General features: G+C 50.8%; 1 protein-coding gene across 1 annotated transcript in view; it reads right to left on the minus strand.

Annotated features, from left to right (window-relative positions):
* Positions 1-20,000, minus strand: part of shank3a (SH3 and multiple ankyrin repeat domains 3a) — a gene marked incomplete at both ends in the record, with an annotated part of 250,396 nt that overhangs the window by 76,994 nt on the left and 153,402 nt on the right. Inside the window, 2 exons of the mRNA XM_083654717.1 lie at positions 18,885-18,908; positions 19,755-19,936. Coding sequence (XP_083510843.1) covers positions 18,885-18,908; positions 19,755-19,936 — 206 coding nt within the window. The remainder of the gene's footprint in view (positions 1-18,884; positions 18,909-19,754; positions 19,937-20,000) is intronic.

The raw sequence follows: 20,000 nt of genomic DNA on the forward strand, positions 1-20,000 counted from the left end.
GATGACTCAGAGGGATCCCTCATCTCCTGTCCTCCCTGCCTCCCAGGCATGGGGAGATCTATATGACGTCTCTCTTCTTTCATTCTCACCCGTCTTTTATTCTCTCATTCCTTCTCTCCTCCTGTATCGACCCTCAGGGGGAGACAAAAATAGAACACGCTATCCAATAACTAGTTACCCTCTGTCTTGGCTTCTGTTTTCCTTATACTGGGCAATATCACACTATAGCCTGAGCCACTATAGGAACAACATATATCAATATCAATCATACATGTTGCATGCAATTTATTGAATCAAATATCGAGATACTTGACATTCACGCGATACGATATATATTTTGCCAGACAAAATATCGTTCTCATCTTCCGCATCAGCTGACCACCAGTAACACATTGCAGTGTCTTCTATCACAGTCCGCGAGTGATTGATTAGCTGTGGACCCAAGCATTGATCGTCTGTTGATTGTTGATATATCAGTGATAGATTGTTTGTTGTTGAGTTGTTAATCACACAGGTAATCGTTTTGATTGACCAGTCCAGAGCGTGCCACATAAATGATGGTGTTTACACCATGATACATGGACACCGCATAATGAGCCAACCAGTGGCCAGGCACTAGCCTCACATACATGTTAACATCACGTGATGCAAATGACATGTCAGTCGTGGACTGAGATTGCCTGAAGCTCGGTGGGCGAGTCGGGGCGGCCTATGGAATTCAATGAAATTAATAGAAAGGAAAATCTATATAGACTGAATGTGTCCGTGTTTGATTGAGTTTTTGTGTGTGCGAGTATTGAGGGGAGAGGGAGAGAGAGAGAGAGAGAGAGAGAGAGAGAGAGAGAGAGAGAGAGAGAGAGAGAGAGAGAGAGATGGCCTTCCAGCCGCCTCTGTCCGTTCCAGTTGTCTGCTTCAAGGTCCTGGCTGCAGGTGTTTATAGCCATCCCTTCTTCCTTTTTCCCCTGAGGGTCCCAGGTTAGTGCCTGTCTGGTGATGTTTGCTGCAGGCTTCAGGGTTCCAGGTTAGTGCCTGTCTGGTGATGTTTGCTACAGTTTTGACGGTTCCAGGTTAGTGCCTGTCTGGTGATGTTTGCTGCAGGCTTGAGGGTTCCAGATTAGGGCCTGTCTGGTGATGTTTGCTACAGTTTTGACGGTTCCAGGTTAGTGCCTGTCTGGTGATGTTTGCTGCAGGCTTGAGGGTTCCAGATTAGGGCCTGTCTGGTGATGTTTGCTGCAGGCTTGAGTGTCCCAGGTTAGGGCCTGTCTGGTGATGTTTGCTGCATGCTTGAGGGTCCCAGGTTAGGGACTGTCTGGTGATGTTTGCTGCAGGCTTGAGGGTTCCAGGTTAGGGCCTGTCTGGTGATGTTTGCTGCATGCTTGAGGGTCCCAGGTTAGGGCCTGTCTGGTGATGTTTGCTGCAGGCTTGAGTGTCCCAGGTTAGGGCCTGTCTGGTGATGTTTGCTGCATGCTTGAGGGTCCCAGGTTAGGGACTGTCTGGTGATGTTTGCTGCAGGCTTGAGGGTTCCAGGTTAGGGCCTGTCTGGTAATGTTTGCTGCATGCTTGAGGGTTCCAGGTTAGGGCCTGTCTGGTGATGTTTGCTGCAGGCTTGAGTGTCCCAGGTTAGGGCCTGTCTGGTGATGTTTGCTGCATGCTTGAGGGTCCCAGGTTAGGGCCTGTCTGGTGATGTTTGCTGCAGGCTTGAGTGTTCCAGGTTAGGGCCTGTCTGGTGATGTTTGCTACAGGCTTGAGGGTTCCAGGTTAGGGCCTGTCTGGTGATGTTTGCTACAGGCTTGAGGGTTCCAGGTTAGGGGCTGTCTGGTGATGTTTGCTGCAGGCTTGAGGGTTCCAGGTTAGGGCCTGTCTGGTGATGTTTGCTGCAGGCTTGAGGGTTCCAGGTTAGGGCCTGTCTGGTGATGTTTGCTGCAGGCTTGAGGGTTCCAGATTAGGGCCTGTCTGGTGATGTTTGTTGCAGGCTTGAGTGTCCCAGGTTAGGGCCTGTCTGGTGATGTTTGCTGCAGGCTTGAGTGTCCCAGGTTAGTGCCTGTCTGGTGATGTTTGCTGCATGCTTGAGGGTCCCAGGTTAGGGCCTGTCTGGTGATGTTTGCTGCAGGCTTGAGTGTTCCAGGTTAGGGCCTGTCTGGTGATGTTTGCTACAGGCTTGAGGGTTCCAGGTTAGGGCCTGTCTGGTGATGTTTGCTACAGGCTTGAGGGTTCCAGGTTAGGGGCTGTCTGGTGATGTTTGCTGCAGGCTTGAGGGTTCCAGGTTAGGGCCTGTCTGGTGATGTTTGCTGCAGGCTTGAGGGTTCCAGGTTAGGGCCTGTCTGGTGATGTTTGCTGCAGGCTTGAGGGTTCCAGATTAGGGCCTGTCTGGTGATGTTTGTTGCAGGCTTGAGTGTCCCAGGTTAGGGCCTGTCTGGTGATGTTTGCTGCATGCTTGAGGGTCCCAGGTTAGGGACTGTCTGGTGATGTTTGCTGCAGGCTTGAGGGTTCCAGGTTAGTGCCTGTCTGGTGATGTTTGCTGCAGGCTTGAGGGTTCCAGGTTAGTGCCTGTCTGGTGATGTTTGCTGCAGGCTTCAGGGTTCCAGATTAGTGCCTGTCTGGTGATGTTTGCTGCAGGCTTCAGGGTTCCAGGTTAGGGCCTGTCTGGTGATGTTTGCTGCAGGCTTCAGGGTTCCAGATTACAGCCTGTCTGGTGATGTTTGCTGCAGGCTTCAGGTTCCAGATTAGTGCCTGTCTGGTGATGTTTGCTACAGTTTTGACGGTTCCAGGTTAGTGCCTGTCTGGTGATGTTTGCTGCAGGCTTGAGGGTTCCAGATTAGGGCCTGTCTGGTGATGTTTGCTGCAGGCTTGAGTGTCCCAGGTTAGGGCCTGTCTGGTGATGTTTGCTGCATGCTTGAGGGTCCCAGGTTAGGGACTGTCTGGTGATGTTTGCTGCAGGCTTGAGGGTTCCAGATTAGGGCCTGTCTGGTGATGTTTGCTGCAGGCTTGAGGGTTCCAGATTAGGGCCTGTCTGGTGATGTTTGCTGCAGGCTTGAGGGTTCCAGGTTAGTGCCTGTCTGGTGATGTTTGCTGCAGGCTTGAGTGTTCCAGGTTAGGGCCTGTCTGGTGATGTTTGCTACAGGCTTGAGGGTTCCAGGTTAGGGCCTGTCTGGTGATGTTTGCTACAGGCTTGAGGGTTCCAGGTTAGGGGCTGTCTGGTGATGTTTGCTGCAGGCTTGAGGGTTCCAGGTTAGGGCCTGTCTGGTGATGTTTGCTGCAGGCTTGAGGGTTCCAGGTTAGGGCCTGTCTGGTGATGTTTGCTGCAGGCTTGAGGGTTCCAGATTAGGGCCTGTCTGGTGATGTTTGCTGCAGGCTTGAGGGTCCCAGGTTAGGGCCTGTCTGGTGATGTTTGCTGCACGCTTGAGGGTTCCAGGTTAGGGCCTGTCTGGTGATGTTTGCTGCAGGCTTGAGGGTCCCAGGTTAGGGCCTGTCTGGTGATGTTTGCTGCAGGCTTGAGTGTCCCAGGTTAGGGCCTGTCTGGTGATGTTTGCTGCAGGCTTGAGGGTCCCAGGTTAGGGCCTGTCTGGTGATGTTTGCTGCAGGCTTGAGGGTCTCAGGTTAGGGCCTGTCTGGTGATGTTTGCTGCAGGCTTGAGGGTCTCAGGTTAGGGCCTGTCTGGTGATGTTTGCTGCAGGCTTGAGGGTCTCAGGTTAGGGCCTGTCTGGTGATGTTTGCTGCAGGCTTGAGGTCTGTCTCGCGCTGCTGGTATGAAATGCTTCCACTAGTACTGCTGTACAGCAGCAGCTTTGACTACACAGTAGCAGGAGTTAGCTGGGCTTGACGTGCCGAGACAACTTGTACACGACCCTACGTCTGTCTGGTCTCACGTCGTATGAGACTGTAATCCTTTACCTGGAAGACAGTAGGCTAGGAGAGGGCCTCACGAGTCAAGTCCAAAACACCGGAAACCAGACATGGTGAAGGTTGGGCATGATGTGGTCTAGCTAGCCCACCCTGTAAAAAAGAAACTAGCTCCAAGAACACAGACAGAATCGGGCACTCGTTTGTAAAAAGCTAGTGTAGCCGGCACCACAGGGTAGGATGTGACCTTTGGATAGGCATGTTCACACCCACTATACTGCATGTGTATATGCACTGTGCAGGGCAGGCAGACAAGGCCTGTTGCCAACAACCATCTGGAGTCACTCAGTCCGTTCAGCTTTCAGCCCCATCCTGGCGGTGTCCGACTCAAACAGCGTGCGTCAGACTGCACATGACAGAGCGATTGTAAGTCAAAAGCATATTGGTGTTTTTGTTGAATATGTATTTGTGTCACTCCATGTGGCGCCTCATGTTTATTCATATGTACTGTACCGATTAACTCTGCAACTGCTGTTTCTGCTGTGTTTTAATGAGCTACATCTCAGCTAGCTGTATGTAAGGTTTGAATTTAAAGGAGAGAACGAGAGTGCTTTGCTTAACTCGTGTGTGTGTGGGATGGTTCTACAACAGTATATAAGGCTAGAAGCTACAGTAGGGGCCACCGTATGGGCAGCATGGGCGTGAGAGAGAGAACGAGAGAGAGAGAGGATGAGAGAGCGTAATAGGCGGACAGGTGGCGCGTTCAGCAGGGAGCAGCAGGTAGGTGCGTGGGCGGGACTCTGCACCCTGCTGCTACTCTGATTGGACAGCTAGAAGGTCAGCTGTGACATCAACGTCCTTCCCTTAGGCTAACTGACCTGTCCAGTATCAAAAACACACATGCTCACACACGCTCATGTGCGCGCACACACACACACACACACACACACACACACACACACACACACACACACACACACACAGCTAGGTACACCATGAGTGAGGACTGAGTGAAATCCAGTGTTAATAAAGTGAGCGCCCTCAGGTCCACACTGCGCTAACACTCTTAATTTCTCCTGGGAAAAAATGGGACACACACTCTAACCCCCCCCCCCACACACACACACACACACACACACACACACACACACTCCCCTCACTCACTGCACCCCATGCACCCCCCCCCTTCCCCGTCACACTCCCCTCACTCACTGCACCCCCCCCCCCCTTCCCCGTCACACTCCCCTCACTCACTGCACCCCATGCACCCCCCCCTTCCCACTCCCTTCACTCACTGCACCCCATGCACCCCCCCCCTTCCCCGTCACACTCCCTTCACTCACTGCACCCCATGCACCCCCCCCCCCTTCCCCGTCACACTCCCCTCACTCACTGCACCCCATGCACCCCCCCCCCCCCTTCCCCGTCACACTCCCTTCACTCACTGCACCCCATGCACCCCCCCCCCCTTCCCCGTCACACTCCCTTCACTCACTGCACCCCATGCACCCCCCCCCCCTTCCCCGTCACACTCCCTTCACTCACTGCACCCCATGCACCCCCCCCCATCCCCATCACACTCCCCTCACTCACTGCACCCCCCCCCCTTCCCGTCACCCTCCCCTCACTCACTGCACCCCATGCACCACAGAACCATTAACCATCTCTGTGCTCTCTCAGGCTTTTCCATAGAGGGGGTTAATAAGATAGACTCTTGCACTCCAGGGCAAAAAGGGATGTGTGTGTGTGTGTGTGTGTGTGTGTGTGTGTGTGTGTGTGTGTGTGTGTGTGTGTGTGTGTGTGTGTGTGTGTGTGTGTGCATACGTGCGTGCGTGCGTGTGTGTGTCGTGTGTGTGTGTGTGTGTGAGAGAGAGAGATAGTATCACATATCATAGCAACATGCTGTCATCGGATGGCTACGTGCTTGAGAAGATATTGTAAAATGAAATTAGATTTTTGCTTCCTCTTTGCTACTCGGTTGTAGCTGCATTTTTCCACTTTCGCTCTCGTAATTGCAAGCAGTCACTTTGCATTGAAAACATTGACTGAAGCGGTTTGATACAGTAAGTGATGTGGGTTTTTGATGAGAGGAAGGAAACGCCGTAGTAACATTGTGGTTTCACACTGTGTTCATGTCGTGGAAATCCAAACAGAGACAACTGCAGGGCATTAACTGCAAAATACAGTAAATGATCAAAAAGCAGCAGATATGTATGTAACGTACATATGGCTTGTTCCCTTTAATTTAGCCACAAGGGAAATATGTAGCGTGTCTGCTGGGAACCCTGAACAAGAATGTTTGAATGTAGTCTTATGTTGCAGGGACTAGTAGAATCATCATACTCGTGTAATTACACATCGAGCATTTATGAAGTGCTTTAAATTTCATAATATCGAGATATATATGGTTTATGGCAAATTGCGATATAGCCTAAAAATATCAAGATATTATTTAGTCCATATCGCCCAGCCCTAGTGTGTATGCGTGCGTGTGCACACATGAGCATCAGTGAGTGAGAGACAGACAGACAGACAGACAGACAGACAGACAGACAGACAGACAGACAGACAGACATTTACTTCCATATGTGCCTAGGATATTAGGACAAGTGGTTGCAGAAGACTTGAAGGATGCTGTTTATCTAACTTGTGGGATGCAATTACTTACACTATAGTGCACAGACACTAACGCACAAAGAGACAGGCACAGAAGCAGGCGTACACACACACACACACACACACACACGCACGCACGCACGCACACACACACACACACGCACACACACGCACGCACGCACACACACGCACACACGTACACTTTATGCTGCTAGCAGACAGAAAGGAGCCTAATTAATGTAGCCTGAGCTCACTGTGGGAAGCTAACAGAGATATTCAGTCTAAATTCAACACTTAGCAGATAGGCTCTCATCCAAGCTGATCTGCAACTGCAAGCATCAGATAAAAAGACAACGGCCAGACAAACATTTTTGAGAATCAGAGAAAAAAATACATTGGTAATATATATATATATATATATATATATATATATATATATATATATATATACATATAGATATATATATATATATATACATTATGTATGTATGTGTATATTGTTTCTCTGAATCAAATGGAATGAAATTCATAAAAGACATGCTTTTGATTTCTGTCGTAAAATGACACACCAGAGCTGTAATGCACTTAGCACCTGCACAGTGCTCACGGTGCTTGGTAACGGACAGATGCATAATATGCATTTTAATCTTAGTAATAGCTAGCTAATGTTGTGTGGTCAGCAGCATTCAATGGCTGTGCTATGTGTGTTCCCAACACCATTCACCGGCTGAGCTACTGTGTGTTCCCAACACTATTCAATGGCTGAGCTACTGTGTGTTCCCAGAGATCAGAACAGTAATAGCTACTAACAGCTACTTTCTGAGCTTGTGTGAAGCTAGACCAGGAATAATCCATTAAAATCCAGTGTTTGTGTGTTTGCGTGTGTGTGCGCGCGTACGTGCTTGTGTGTGTGTGCGCGCACACGCGTGCGTGCGTGCGTGTGTTTGTGTGTGTGTGTGTGCGTGCACGTATAGCTGGTCCAGGTATCCTCCACTGCTCATAGCTGTGTTAATATTCTGCACACACTGGGTGCGGCCAAAGCCCATTAATCATGTTTGTGAATGTCTAATCTCAACGTTATTTGCGCCGGTTTCATTTTCATGGCTGTCTGCAAGATTTATAATGTCTGTGTGTGTGTGTGTGTGTGTGTGTGTGTGTGTGTGTGTGTGTGTGTGTGTGTGTGTGTGTGTGTGTGTGTGTGTGTGTGTGTTTGAGATGTAATACACTGTTACGGAAGCATGCTCTTAAATGTGTCACCTTGTTGAGGAGAAGAATGTCCTAAAACGCACTTAATGCTCCCGAGAGGAGGGCATGTTGGGTGGGTGGAGAGAAGGGCAGGTTGGGTGGGTGGGAGAGGAGGGCAGGTTGGGTGGGTGGAGAGGAGGGCAGGTTGGGTGGGTGGAGTGGTGGGCAGGTTGGGTGGGTGGGAGAGGAGGGCAGGTTGGGTGGGTGGAGAGGAGGGCAGGTTGGGTGGGTGGAGAGGAGGGCAGGTTGGGTGGGTGGAGAGGAGGGCAGGTTGGGTGGGTGGGAGAGGAGGGCAGGTTGGGTGGGTGGGAGAGGAGGGCAGGTTGGGTGGGTGGAGAGGAGGGCAGGTTGGGTGGGTGGAGAGGAGGGCAGGTTGGGTGGGTGGAGAGGAGGGCAGGTTGGGTGGGTGGGAGAGGAGGGCAGGTTGGGTGGGTGGGAGAGGAGGGCAGGTTGGGTGGGTGGGAGAGGAGGGCAGGTTGGGTGGGTGGAGAGGAGGGCAGGTTGGGTGGGTGGAGTGGTGGGCAGGTTGGGTGGGTGGAGAGGAGGGCAGGTTGGGTGGGTGGGAGAGGAGGGCAGGTTGCGTGGGTGGAGTGGTGGGCAGGTTGGGTGGGTCGAGAGGAGGGCAGGTTGGGTGGGTGGAGAGGAGGGCAGGTTGGGTGGGTGGAGAGGAGGGCAGGTTGGGTGGGTGGAGAGGAGGGCAGGTTGGGTGGGTCGAGAGGAGGGCAGGTTGGGTGGGTGGAGAGGAGGGCAGGTTGGGTGGGTGGAGAGGAGGGCAGGTTGCGTGGGTGGAGTGGTGGGCAGGTTGGGTGGGTGGAGAGGAGGGCAGGTTGGGTGGGTGGAGTGGTGGGCAGGTTGGGTGGGTGGAGAGGAGGGCAGGTTGGGTGGGTGGGCGCCAGCCTACGTCAATTCACACATCTGTTCCTCTGAGTGTGTGCGTGGGTTTGCGTGACTGTGGCTTTGCTAGGGATGCGCAATGATATTGGCACGGCATCGGTATCGGCGGATAAAGGCTTTAGAATGAATTATCGCATCGGCCCGAAATTTACATTTCTGCCGAGATGACAGGCCGATAAAATGACACTTTAAAGCAGCTACGAGGAACTTTTAACTGTTTATAAAACATCCAAAATCTAATAGGTTGAGGCGATGTCTCGTCATAGACGCTGGGTTAGCTGGCTCAGCCTGGCTGGGGGCGTGGTCAGGGTGGGGTAAATCCCCCGTTCTATCATTCAGCAAAGTTAGAATTTAGCTGCTAGCCCAGCCCAGGCAGCCACGATCGGGGATTTAACCACCGCAGTAAACGCACATCTGAGCAGACGTCTTGTGTTCTGCTCTAGAACCCCCAAACCTGTAGTTTAGAGCCGCAGCACCGTCTTTTGGTGAGTCAGCCCATTGAGATATATGGGCGGTTTTACCCCACTCGCGCGCCAGCCGTATAACATTTTGTGGGCGTTCCCACACATGCCGACTGTCTCTATACTGATCCCTCACATCTTACTTACAACAGCAAATAGTAGTATACAACAGCATATGGTTTTTCCAAATGCCGGTCCACTGACCGGGCGCAGTGTCTGAGTGAAACTGGTCGTAATTTTTGTTCTGGCCGGCGAATGAAGCCATAACGTTAAACTTATGCAGTAAATACAGCAGGTGAGGCACGCTGACTCGAAGAAGCCCTGGCCGGCCTGTCGCAGCTCGGCTGACCCACTGGTTACAGCGGGAGGAGACTCGGTGTTCAGGAAATGCAATCTTTGTTCTGGGAGAACACTACCGCTTTTGTCCACAGGGGGCACTATAATCAACACAAGATGAAAGTTCCTCGTAGCCGCTTTAATCATGGACAAATGCTCGATGCTTGACTAAATGCTCAATGCCATGTCCGGGTTGGGGTTCGTATTGTATTTATGTCTGAATCTGCCATCACGATAAGAGTAGGGAAAATAATCTGTTAATTCCATTAAAGGGAGAGACTTGATGTTCTCTGGAATTATTATTATTATTTTTTTGCATATATCGGCATCGGCCAAAAGAGTCGACATATCGGATATCGGCAAAAAAATCCAATATTGTGCACCTTAAAGTGTGTGAGCTTGTCCATAATGTGTAGCTTACATCTGGGATTGTGTGTGAGTGTGTGTGTGTGTGTGTGTGTGTCTGTGTGAGTGTGTGAGTGAGTGTGCAGAAAGCTTGACCCGGTTACAGTGGCATGTCTCCCTGTCCGTTACCATGGTGACAGTAAGTGGCCTTTCAAGGGATGTCCATCCGGATGATTAGATCAGATTACATCAATGAGAGGGAAGGAGGAGAAACAAACAGAGGGGCGAGAGAGGAGATGAATCATGGAGGAGAGAGAGAGGAGATGCCAGAGGGTGGGGGACGGACCCTGGGGGGCTGTTAATGGAGTGTACCAAAGGCATCATCAAACAGAGACACACACACACACACACACACTTAGGTACACACACATACACGCACACACGCACATACCACAGAATTGGATAATCTTACAAGCATTTACTTCTTCGAGTCTTCATCTTCAACACTATTGATCTAACACACACACACACACACACGATCACGATACAATACACAAGGACTGGTTTCGTGCTACAATGGTGGTCAGAGAGTGAGGAAGGGACAAACAGATCTTATTACCTGTCTGAAGAGAGGATGTGGACGACCATGCTAAATGGCGGAGCTGGGGGGGGCTGTTTGTCTAGACTCTAGACCAAGGCTGTCTGGAGACATTGATCTCAGCCAGCAGACCGAGAGCCAATGGAATGGCTATCACTGAGGGAAGACTGGGACTTTTTCCAAGCAATGCCTCATAATGGAGGAGAAACTGGTTGGGAAAAATGTCAGCTCTTGAAGACAATTGTGTTTGCTTCAGTTGATGTAACTAAGCAACTATTTAAATGTGCAATGTGTAATTTTCTGCCACTAGGGGTCCCGCGCTCAAAACAAAAGACAAAAGACAGTTGCAGTTCTATTTTTAGGGTAGGATTCCTTCAGTGTTCATTGTTCACGGTTTTTACTGGGAGCCGAATTATAGTAGAGAGTCTCGTCCATTCCAAAACAAACAGACCAATAATTAAAACAGGTAAAAACACGTTCAAAAAGTCACTGTGTGGGCAGGGGCGTTTCTACGGGTGGGCCTGGGAGGGCACAGGCCCACCCACTTCTTGCCCTGGCCCACCCCAAAACAAAAAACAAAACAAACAAACAAAAAAATAATAATGAATTGGTTTGTTTTCTAGAGGCAAACTTGCTGCTGCCTTGCTAGCTAATGGTTTTGTAGCTTAAAAACACAGGGCACATCATCTCCAGAGTCTAATGCATGACGACTTCATGACATCTAGGAATTTTGCGTGCGTCGCACGCAAAACTTTGTCATGCGATTGCCCCACCAATTTTATCCAGGCCCACCCATAATTTAATTTCTGCCTACGCCCCTGTGTGTGGGTGTCCGGGTAGTGTAACGGTAGATTCCCTGCCCACCAACACGAGGGTCGCAGGTTCATGCCCCCGTGTTACCTCGGGTGTCCATACAGGCACGATTGCCTCTGTCTGTGGGTGGGTATGTGTGCTGGTTGCTGCACTAGTGCCTCCTCTGGTCGGTCGGGGCGGCTGTTCAGGGCAGAAGGGAACTGGTGGGAAATTGGGAATACAGTAGCATGTGTCAGAGGAAGCATGGTGCTAGTCTACGGCTCTCCACAGATCGGCAGAGGGTGGAGCAGCGACCGGGGAGAATTGGCCAAGTACAATTGGGGAGAAAATGGGGGGGGAAATCTGGGGTGGGGGGGAGTCACTGTGTTTAACTTCACTTATAGGATTTTTGGAGCGTAAATGCGATTGTCAGAAATCGCAATAGCCAGAAAACACTTCAAAAATCACAAAAGTGGTGTTCATTTGTAAAGATGATCTTGCTGAACAAAACTTCCAAGTATCATAAACTTTTGTTAACCGCAGAGCTCATTTCAGGCATCTAACCAAAAACCCATTCAAAAAACCCATTGACTTGGAGACGAGGGAACCCATGCTGACGCATTTCAGAGTTTTAGGGCTCATTCTTACGGCAATGTATTGTCCGGCCGACAGCTACATGTAGCGCTCTGACAACGCCACCGACAGGCGACCAAATGACAAGGTCCATGTCCTTGAATAAAATGAAGGCTTTCTCTGGGTTTGAAGATTCATTGTTGGAAATATTTGGGATAATGTAAGTACACAACAACAACAACAAAATATCTAATATAGGTCTACGCATTTTTAGATATTTTAATGGGGAAATGTTACATAATATTGTGGCTTTAAGGCTCATCTACAGAGTGGCTATGTGTGAATCTATGAGGACTTGTCTGTGAATTTGAAGGATGAGAGAGTGGCATCATGTTCCATTCTTGACAACCTGAAGGAAGATCACATGCTCCTCTTTTTATTATTTTATTCAGACTGTAGATCAACTCTGATCTGCTACATGCAGATCAGTTTTGAGTAGCGGTATGAAATAAACTTAACGTCTATCTCCTCGAGATATTCCTGTTGAAACCACTGTCTCATCCTTCTTTCAAATTGAAAAGGAAAAGGTGCATTTGACCTTCTTCCTCATCACGATCGTTGCCATTATCACCATCCTCATCACATGGGGTGTCAGCTATGAGGTGTGACATGACACAAAGATACACCACGACTGAGACACGGGGTGTCAGCTATGAGGTGTGACATGACACAAAGATACACGACGACTGAGACACGGGGTGTCAGCTATGAGGTGTGACACAAAGATACACGACGACTGAGACACGGGGTGTCAGCTATGAGGTGTGACACAAAGATACACGACGACTGAGACATTTTCATTACATCTACTCCTGCACGGTGAAGGGCTACAAGCAAATTATACAAAACATAATCCTAAAATATAAATGCATGTCTTCGAAGTGACTGGGACTATTCACGTACATGTTCCTGCTACAGTATGGCTACCGAGGTTTTTGCACATTTTAAAGAGGCATCTCAAGACACAATGCCACAACATTTTGCATTTTACTAGGCTATTATTCATTGCCAGACACAGAAAAAACGTTTCTACATTTCCCTTCGGTTGACATCCTTAACTTTGGAAGCATTACTGAACTGAAACTAGCCATCTGGCTGCAAGCTTGAACTGAACGCGCTCCTTGGTTTCAATGAAGAATGAGAATAATTGCAGCGTCCCATAACATAAATGTAATGAACCCATTTCACTCACAATGTGATCAATGTCTGGCAACAAACATTAACCAACGGATATTCACAATATGAAGGTGTTCAGATCTAATAAGAGCAGAAGGTGTTTGGGGTCTTGGGTCTATAACAGCTTAGCTTCAAACACATTGGGGGAGCGTGCGACAACCTACCGTACTGCTGAGAACCGTGTCCCCCACAATCAATGGTCTTCATTAAACTACTAAGTGTGACATAGCTTTCCCTGTACAGCATACGATATTCCCTGCATCACCAGGCCACTAATCTGTCCAGCTAACAAGAGAGCTAACACACAGTTATGCTAATACACAGACATATGTAAGCAGGCATGTGTGCTCACACACACACAGACACACACACACACACACACACACACACACACACACACACACACACACACACACACACACACGCACACAGGCGCACACACACACACACACACACACACACACACACACACACACACACACACACACACACACACACACACACACATTAATTAGTGAGCTTTGCTGATTTACCCAGGCTGATCCCATCATAAAGATGCCCCGCTATGGCTGGTGATTAAGAGGGGTGGGAGAACATTAACAGACAGAGATTAGATGATTGAAGGAGGTGTGTGTGTGTGTGTGTGTGTGTGTGTGTGTGTGTGTGCGTGCGTGCGTGCGTGCGTGCGTGCGTGCGTGTGTGTGTGTGTGTGTGTGTGTGTGCGCGCGCGTGTGTGTACTGGCAATCTAACAAACTGAATCATCACCATGTTTGTAATCTGAAGCATTATCAGTTAGCCTCAAGCTAGAAACAATGATCAGTGCTTATTTCACATACATGTTCATCCACACACACAGACGCGCACGGCACGGGCGCGCACACACACACACGCACGCACGCACGCACGCACGCACGCACGCACGCACGCACACACACACACACACACACACACACACACACACACACACACACACACACACACACACACACACACACACACACACACACACACACGTCTCAAGGCTATAGCAGCAGTCCTGAAGGCGGAGATGTTTTCTGATTTGTGTGTCAGCTTAATGAGGAGGATTAGACAGGAAAAAGGTAAAGAAATCCTCCTATCTTCCCCTCTCTTCCACTTGCCTTAGCTTACCTCCTCTTGTCCTCCAGTCAAAATGAGCCTTATTACTATGAGCAACTCATCCATTTATGAATGCAGATGAGAGCAAATGTATTATGTATCAAACCAAGGGTCATTATGCATCAAACCAACGGTCATGCATTCTTCAAGGAGGTGGCTTCTCAAGCTTCGTCCTTCTGAGCACTATGAGGGATGGTTATTCCTTGCTACTTACTAAGATACACTGTAAGCTCGGCTATCAAAACAAACCTTCTATACAAAACTACAACTGCTCAGGCTTTTTGCGGTTTAAAGTATTTCGATGATGACCAACTGACGCCAATTATGCATTTGTCAGCTTCTATCGCAGGAATACAGCAGCATACTGACGGTCTTGATGGTCAGTGTTGCATAACGGAGCCAGATGGTTGAGTTGGCTGGGCCGTGATGCTGGCGGCCATACCACTGTAAGCTTGTTTCCTGCATGGCCAACATGAAAGAATGGCGAAGGGCTGTGTGGTGGAGTTATGAAGGGCTGTGTGGTGGAGTTATGAAGGGCTGTGTGATGGAGTTATGAAGGGCTGTGTGGTGGAGTTATGAAGGGCTGTGTGGTGGAGTTATGAAGGGCTGTGTGGTGGAGTTATGAAGGGCTGTGTGGTGGAGTTATGAAGGGCTGTGTGGGCTGTGTGGTGGAGTTATGAAGGGCTGTGTGGTGGAGTTATGAAGGGCTGTGTGGTAGAGTTATGAAGGGCTGTGTGGTGGAGTTATGAAGGGCTGTGTGGTGGAGTTATGAAGGGCTGTGTGGTAGAGTTATGAAGGGCTGTGTGGTGGAGTTATGAAGGGCTGTGTGATGGAGTTATGAAGGTCTGTGTGGTGGAGTTATGAAGGGCTGTGTGGTAGAGTTATGAAGGGCTGTGTGGTGGAGTTATGAAGGGCTGTGTGGTGGAGTTATGAAGGGCTGTGTGGTGGAGTTATGAAGGGCTGTGTGGTAGAGTTATGAAGGGCTGTGTGGTGGAGTTATGAAGGGCTGTGTGGTGGAGTTATGAATTGGGCTAAACCTACAGAAACTGAATTTAAACAGGAAAGATCCACACAGATCCAAAGCAAAACTCATGTTGTTGTCATCACATTTGCCATAACATAATGTGTCAAAGATCATCACAGAGGCATCACAGTGTCAGACAATGCTGGATCATATTGTTTTGTCCGTCAGCAATCTGGGAACCTAGAGTCTAGACTCTCTCGATATTTTGGGGTTTCCAAAAATGCAGCTATTATTATTATTCTTATCAATCGGAATGTAAACAATGACTGCGGGGCACCGAAGCGGAAGTCTTGGCGCGGACATCTGCTCTACACAGGAAACCCCGAAATATCGGTCGTCTGTCCCAGAGTCTTATTAGTCATCCGCCTGATAGACTCTGGGTGCCCTGATTGCTCCGTCACAAACATGACGCACCAATCGAATGTGTCTTAGTAATCCCAGGGCAAATGACAGCAGGGTGCCCTTAAAACACATAGGGGGTAGGAGGCATCATAGAATACAGGAACAGGTTCTCTGGTCAAGGCTTGGAGGATCTGAGGGGGGAGGGAGGGGGGGTCAGGCTCAGAGGACATCAAGGGACGGGTGGGGATACTTAAATATGCATCCAGTCAGAGAGAGAAGGGACCTTGTAGAGGAGTGTGTGTGTCGAGTGCTAGTGAATACTTTGAGTGAGAGGAGATACGTGTGTGTGTGTGTGTGTGTGTGTGTGTGTGTGTGTGTGTGTGTGTGCATGTGCGTGCGTGTGTGAGCAGTACGAACCCATTTGAAATCCCAAATTGACTCTTAACCTCTACTTCCTACCCCTCTGTAGATCTGAAAGAAACATGAGCGGTGGAGACGAGTGCAGCCACTCTCCCCAGCCCTTCAGGGGACATGAGGGAACTGTTTCCATTAGGCTAATACAGTATGAGTTTGATCCGTGGTGATGTGCATGAAGCGGCAGGATGTAGGAGCGTGGGGTCAGTGTGGAGCTGGCAGGACGTAGGAGCGTGGGGTGAATGTGGAGCTGGGCAGGAGAAAGGAGCGTGGGGTCAATGTGGAGCTGGCAGGATGTAGGAGCGTGGGGTCAATGTGGAGCTGGACAGGATGTAGGAGCGTGGGGTCAATGTGGAGCTGGCAGGAGATAGGAGCATGGGGTCAGTGTGGAGCTGGGCAGGAGATAGGAGCGTGGGGTCAGTGTGGAGCTGGACAGGATGTAGGAGCGTGGGGTCAATGTGGAGCTAGCAGGATGTAGGAGCGTGGGGTCAGTGTGGAGCTGGACAGGATGTAGGAGCGTGGGGTCAGTGTGGAGCTGGACAGGATGTAGGAGCGTGGGGTCAGTGTGGAGCTGGACAGGAGATAGGAGCGTGGGGTCAGTGTGGAGCTGGACAGGAGATAGGAGCGTGGGGTCAGTGTGGAGCTGGACAGGATGTAGGAGCGTGGGGTCAGTGTGGAGCTGGACAGGATGTAGGAGCGTGGGGTCAATGTGGAGTTAGCAGGATGTAGGAGCGTGGGGTCAGTGTGGAGCTGGACAGGATGTAGGAGCGTGGGGTCAATGTGGAGTTAGCAGGATGTAGGAGCGTGGGGTCAATGTGGAGCTAGCAGGATGTAGGAGCGTGGGGTCAGTGTGGAGCTGGACAGGATGTAGGAGCGTGGGGTCAATGTGGAGCTAGCAGGATGTAGGAGCGTGGGGTCAGTGTGGAGCTGGACAGGAAATAGGAGCGTGGGGTCAATGTGGAGCTGGCAGGAGATAGGAGTGTGGGGTCAGTGTGGAGCTGGACAGGAGATAGTAGCATGGGGGTCAGTGTGGAGCTGGACAGGAGATAGGAGCGTGGGGTCAATGTGGAGCTGGACAGGATGTAGGAGCGTGGGGTCAGTGTGGAGCTGGACAGGAGATAGGAGTGTGGGGTCAGTGTGGAGCTGGACAGGAGATAGGAGCGTGGGGTCAGTGTGGAGCTGGACAGGAGATAGGAGCGTGGGGTCAGTGTGGAGCTGGACAGGAGATAGGAGTGTGGGGTCAGTGTGGAGCTGGACAGGAAATAGGAGCGTGGGGTCAGTGTGGAGCTGGACAGGAGATAGTAGCATGGGGGTCAGTGTGGAGCTGGACAGGAGATAGGAGCGTGGGGTCAGTGTGGAGCTGGACAGGAGATAGGAGCGTGGGGTCAGTGTGGAGCTGGACAGGAGATAGGAGCATCGGGTCAGTGTGGAGCTGGACAGGAGATAGGAGTGTGGGGTCAGTGTGGAGCTGGACAGGAGATAGGAGCGTGGGGTCAGTGTGGAGCTGGACAGGAGATAGGAGCATCGGGTCAGTGTGGAGCTGGACAGGAGATAGGAGTGTGGGGTCAGTGTGGAGCTGGACAGGAGATAGGAGCGTGGGGTCAGTGTGGAGCTGGACAGGAGATAGGAGCGTGGGGTCAGTGTGGAGCTGGACAGGAGATAGGAGCGTGGGGTCAGTGTGGAGCTGGACAGGAGATAGGAGCGTGGGGTCAGTGTGGAGCTGGACAGGAGATAGGAGCGTGGGGTCAGTGTGGAGCTGGACAGGAGATAGGAGTGTGGGGTCAGTGTGGAGCTGGACAGGAGATAGGAGCGTGGGGTCAGTGTGGAGCTGGACAGGAGATAGGAGCGTGGGGGTCAGTGTGGAGCTGGACAGGATGTAGGAGCGTGGGGTCAGTGTGGAGCTGGACAGGATGTAGGAGCGTGGGGTCAGTGTGGAGCTGGACAGGAGATAGGAGCGTAGGGTCAGTGTGGAGCTGGACAGGAGATAGGAGCATCGGGTCAGTGTGGAGCTGGACAGGAGATAGGAGCGTGGGGTCAGTGTGGAGCTGGACAGGAGATAGTAGCATGGGGGTCAGTGTGGAGCTGGACAGGATGTAGGAGCGTGGGGTCAGTGTGGAGCTGGACAGGATGTAGGAGCGTGGGGTCAATGTGGAGCTGGACAGGATGTAGGAGTGTGGGGTCAGTGTGGAGCTGGACAGGATGTAGGAGCGTGGGGTCAGTGTGGAGCTGGACAGGAGATAGGAGCGTGGGGTCAGTGTGGAGCTGGACAGGAGATAGGAGTGTGGGGTCAGTGTGGAGCTGGACAGGATGTAGGAGCGTGGGGTCAATGTGGAGCTGGACAGGATGTAGGAGTGTGGGGTCAATGTGGAGCTGGACAGGATGTAGGAGCGTGGGGTCAGTGTGGAGCTGACAGGATGTAGGAGTGTGGGGTCAGTGTGGTGGACAGGATGTAGGAGTGTGGGGTCAGTGTGGAGCTGGACAGGAGATAGGAGAGTGGGGTCAGTGTGGAGCTGGACAGGAGATAGGAGAGTGGGGTCAGTGTGGTGGACAGGAGATAGGAGCGTGGGGTCAGTGTGGAGCTGGACAGGAGATAGGAGCGTGGGGTCAGTGTGGAGCTGGACAGGAGATAGGAGAGTGGGGTCAGTGTGGTGGACAGGAGATAGGAGCAGGGAGATAAGCTGGTGTACAGTGGAGGTGGAAGCACTCTCAGAGAGAGGAAAGGAGGACACGGTGTGTGTGTGTGTGTGTACGCATACCAACAACCAAAAGCACACGGGAGCAGTTTGAATTTGCATGCCCTCTCCTTGAAGTAATCACAGATATGTATGGAGATTGGACGAGTGAGTCCATAAGCCCAACCCCCTGAGCTTATGCCTATCCAGGCTTCCTACATATACATGATTACATCGAGGAGGCGAGGAAGCTTGTACACGTAGCTCCAATGTATTCAAACAGGGGCATAGAGGTGTAGGTGGAGACATTGAGGTGTAGGGGGCAGAGACAGGGTGAGAGGAATATCATGGAGTTTACCTTCTATGTCATTACTGTCATAGTCTGGAGTGAAGCATGGATGGAAACAAGAGCACACACACACAAACACATGAAAGCGAAGCCTGTGTGAACTATAAGAAAATATGAGAAAAAGCAAATAAATGCATAACAACACAATAAAGCAAACATATTTCACCATGGGGCGTCTGGGTAATGTAGATGTAAAAGCGTACCACCGCGGGGACCCGGGTTCAATTCCCGGCACTTATGTACTTCCGGCTTGGTCAGACGTTCCTACAGAAGACACAATTGGCCGTGTCTGCGGGTGGGAAGCCGGTAAGGTATGTGACCTGGCCACTGCACTAGTGCCTCCTCTGGTCTGTTCAGGAAGGGGGAGAGTAACTGGGGGGAATAGCGTGACCCTCCCACATGCTACGTCCTACAGGTGAAACTCCTTGCTGTCAGGTGAAAAGAAGAAGCTGCCGGCTGCACATGTGTCGGACGGAGCATGTGCTAGTTTACGGCTCTCCCCATATCGGCAGAGGCGGTGGAGCAGTACAATTGAGGAGAAAATGGGAGCAAAACCGTGAAAGAAAAAACGAAAAAACAACAACATAATATTTCACTATGTCAAACTCGGTGACATGACACTGGAAGCACTTATGAGATACGAAGTGACATCACTAGCCCGCTGTATGCTTATCGGTCTAGACTGTTAGTGAAGACCAGATGTGCGTGAAAAAGTATTTGGAACGCTCGTTCTTCCGATCAATAAAAGTTGTGATCGTCCGGGGAGGTGTCACATGATGTGTCACATGATGTGTCACATGATGTGTCACATGATGTGAGAGCAGGTTAAGTGCAGGGGATTAACGGTGTACGTAACAAGTATAGTAAGAGACAACCTACCCTTGACCCTCTCTCCACGGTTGAGCTGGATCTCTCCCTCGCCCTGCGGTGTGTAGGGCTTGACCACGATGAAGGTGCGTCCCGGGACGGCGCTGTAGAGTTTCCGTTTGGGCCCGCGGGGGCCCGTCAGCGCCGGAGGCGTGAGGTGAGGGGGGCTCGGGTCTCGCTGCACTGAGCCGGGGCTGTAAACAAACACATAGGTTACCGTGGTGATGCCAGGCAGCTGGTAACTGAAGCCCGTGGTCA

Source organism: Poromitra crassiceps (genome assembly GCF_964638095.1).
Source record: "Poromitra crassiceps genome assembly, chromosome: 18".
In the NCBI taxonomy this organism is placed as follows: domain Eukaryota; kingdom Metazoa; phylum Chordata; class Actinopteri; order Beryciformes; family Melamphaidae; genus Poromitra; species Poromitra crassiceps.